The 2,128-nt window shown below is 61.1% G+C and overlaps 1 protein-coding gene across 1 annotated transcript in view; it reads left to right on the plus strand.

The window, feature by feature from the left end:
- The window catches only part of sh2b1 (SH2B adaptor protein 1), a 33,742-nt gene that overhangs the window by 14,563 nt on the left and 17,051 nt on the right, over window positions 1-2,128 (plus strand). Inside the window, 1 exon segment of the mRNA XM_032511870.1 lies at window positions 14-1,804. Coding sequence (XP_032367761.1) covers window positions 101-1,804 — 1,704 coding nt within the window. The 5' untranslated portion in view covers window positions 14-100.

Here is a 2,128-nt window from a genome sequence, read left to right on the forward strand (position 1 = left end):
CCCCTTCCCCCAGCCCCCCACTCAGTTACCCCAGCTGTGCAATCCCTTCAGCTTTCTGTCGTATGTTTGAAGTGATTTGATAGACCATCAGCCAATCACAATGAACGGTTCTCTTTTAACCCCGCCCAGCCCGCGGGCGGCAAACTCTTCTCCCCTACCTCCCTCGCCCTCCCCATCTCCGTCCCCTCCATCTCCCTCCTTGCTGCCCCTGTCGTCCCGGCCCCCCCCTCTACCCCCTCTGGGGAGCCCTCCCCCCCAGGCTCACCCATCCTCCCTGTCCGACACCCCGACACCGTCTCCCTCGCCTTGCCTGAGCTGGACCGAATTCTGTGAGCTCCATGCCCGCGTTGCCGCCGGCGACTTTGCACGCCACTTCCGGGCTTTTCTCCTGGAAAACCCCCACTACACCCCCGACTCGGCGGCCACCTTCTGCCGGCGCTTCACCGACCGCTTCGTGCGCCACTTCCAGAGTGAGCTGGAGGGGGCGCTCCCGCCGAGCTGTGCTTCAGGGAGGGACGACATGGCGAGCTGGGCTCCCCAGTCAGATGCTACTTCCCTGGAAGAGGACGCGGTCTCACCCCTGTCCGGGGGGGCTGTCCTCCCGTGCCCCCCGACTAACACGCCACGCGCCTCATCCAAGCCTGCGCCGGCACGGCTGGTCCTGGAGAGCCGCAGCGGGGACAGGTTTCAAGACTCGTACGCCCACTGCCAAGTCCTGCCTCCATCCTCGTCGTCGTCGTGTTGCTCCTCGGTGGGGGGGAACAACGGGAGGCGTGAAGAGAGGGGGGGTATGTTTGCCCCTGGGAACGGGGAAGCCCCAGTCGAGGAAGAGGAGGACAGCTGGTTGGGGGTGGCGTCCGTGGAGGAAGACGTTGAGCCAGATGAGCGGGAGTCTGCAGAGGGGGACGGTGCCGACCCCTCCCACACTCAGATTCCCCCCTCCTCGGCCTCTCCTCCGCCCGGCTCCAAAGGCAACAGTACGCCCAACTCCTCCAAAAACAAACTGAAGAAGCGGTTTTCTCTGCGGAGTGTGGGTCGTAGTGTGCGGGGGAGTGTCCGCGGCATCCTGCACTGGCGAAGCTCCTCCAGCGACTCCGCCCAGAGCCAGCTGCCCTCCAGCTACAGCTACACCATGGGTGTGCAGGACGCCGCCCTGGTGTCAAAGAGGAACTCTGGTACGCAGCCCCCCACGCCCACCTCCTCCATGCCCGTGTCTCTGTCCATGCCCCTCTCCCTCCCCCACTCGTCGTCCTCCTCGCTGCCCCCCTCGTCCTCGAGCAGCGCCACCTCTCTGTCTCTCTCCGACGCGGCGAGGGATCGGCGGCGGAGCAACGGCGAAGGAGGCGAGAAGGAGAAGTGGAGCCATCGTCTCGAGAAGCTCAGACTGTCCCGATCCCCTCCCCCCGTCCTCACCCCGACCTCCGCCGGCCCTCACTCCGCCTCCTCCACGCTGCCTCCGAGCAGCGCCTCCGCCGCCGCCGCCCTGGGGCCGCCGAGGAAGGTGGGCCGGCTGGTGCGGGAGGGCGGGGTGAGCGTCAGCTCATCGAGCGACGAGCTGAGCGGGAGCCACGGCTTTCCCGGCTTCTCGTTCGGTCTGCTGCACCACGGCACGGACAACAACAACTCGGCCTCGGCCTTCTCCGCCGCGGCTCACGGCGGCCCGGTGCCGCTGCTCATCAGCGGGGGGAACGTGCCCTGGAGGGGGGGGCGCTGGCACAAGTGTCGCCTGGTCCTCAAAGAAAGGGACCGGGAGGGCAGCGAGCGGGGAGAGGAGTACTACTTGGAATTCTTCATTCCACCTAAAGTAAGTGGGAACACATGAAAACATTGATTTAAATCATTCCAGCACTGGAGATCTTATCAGGATCAAACTAAAAGCAGCAGAACAAAATCAGATGTATGGATGAGGAACTTAACATGTGTTATACTAACATTATGAACATCTATGATACACAAAACTGAAATATAAAGTACTAAACGAACTCTAAATACTATTAAACACAAACATTTTACCGAGGCAAACAATAGTTACAAATATGACGAGACAAGATGCTGCAATAAAATATTCAATGTGTAAAACATTAAAACCGATTTAAATCATTCCAGCAAAATCAGATGGATTGATGAT

This window comes from Etheostoma spectabile, unplaced genomic scaffold, assembly GCF_008692095.1.
Source record: "Etheostoma spectabile isolate EspeVRDwgs_2016 unplaced genomic scaffold, UIUC_Espe_1.0 scaffold50, whole genome shotgun sequence".
Lineage (NCBI taxonomy): Eukaryota > Metazoa > Chordata > Actinopteri > Perciformes > Percidae > Etheostoma > Etheostoma spectabile.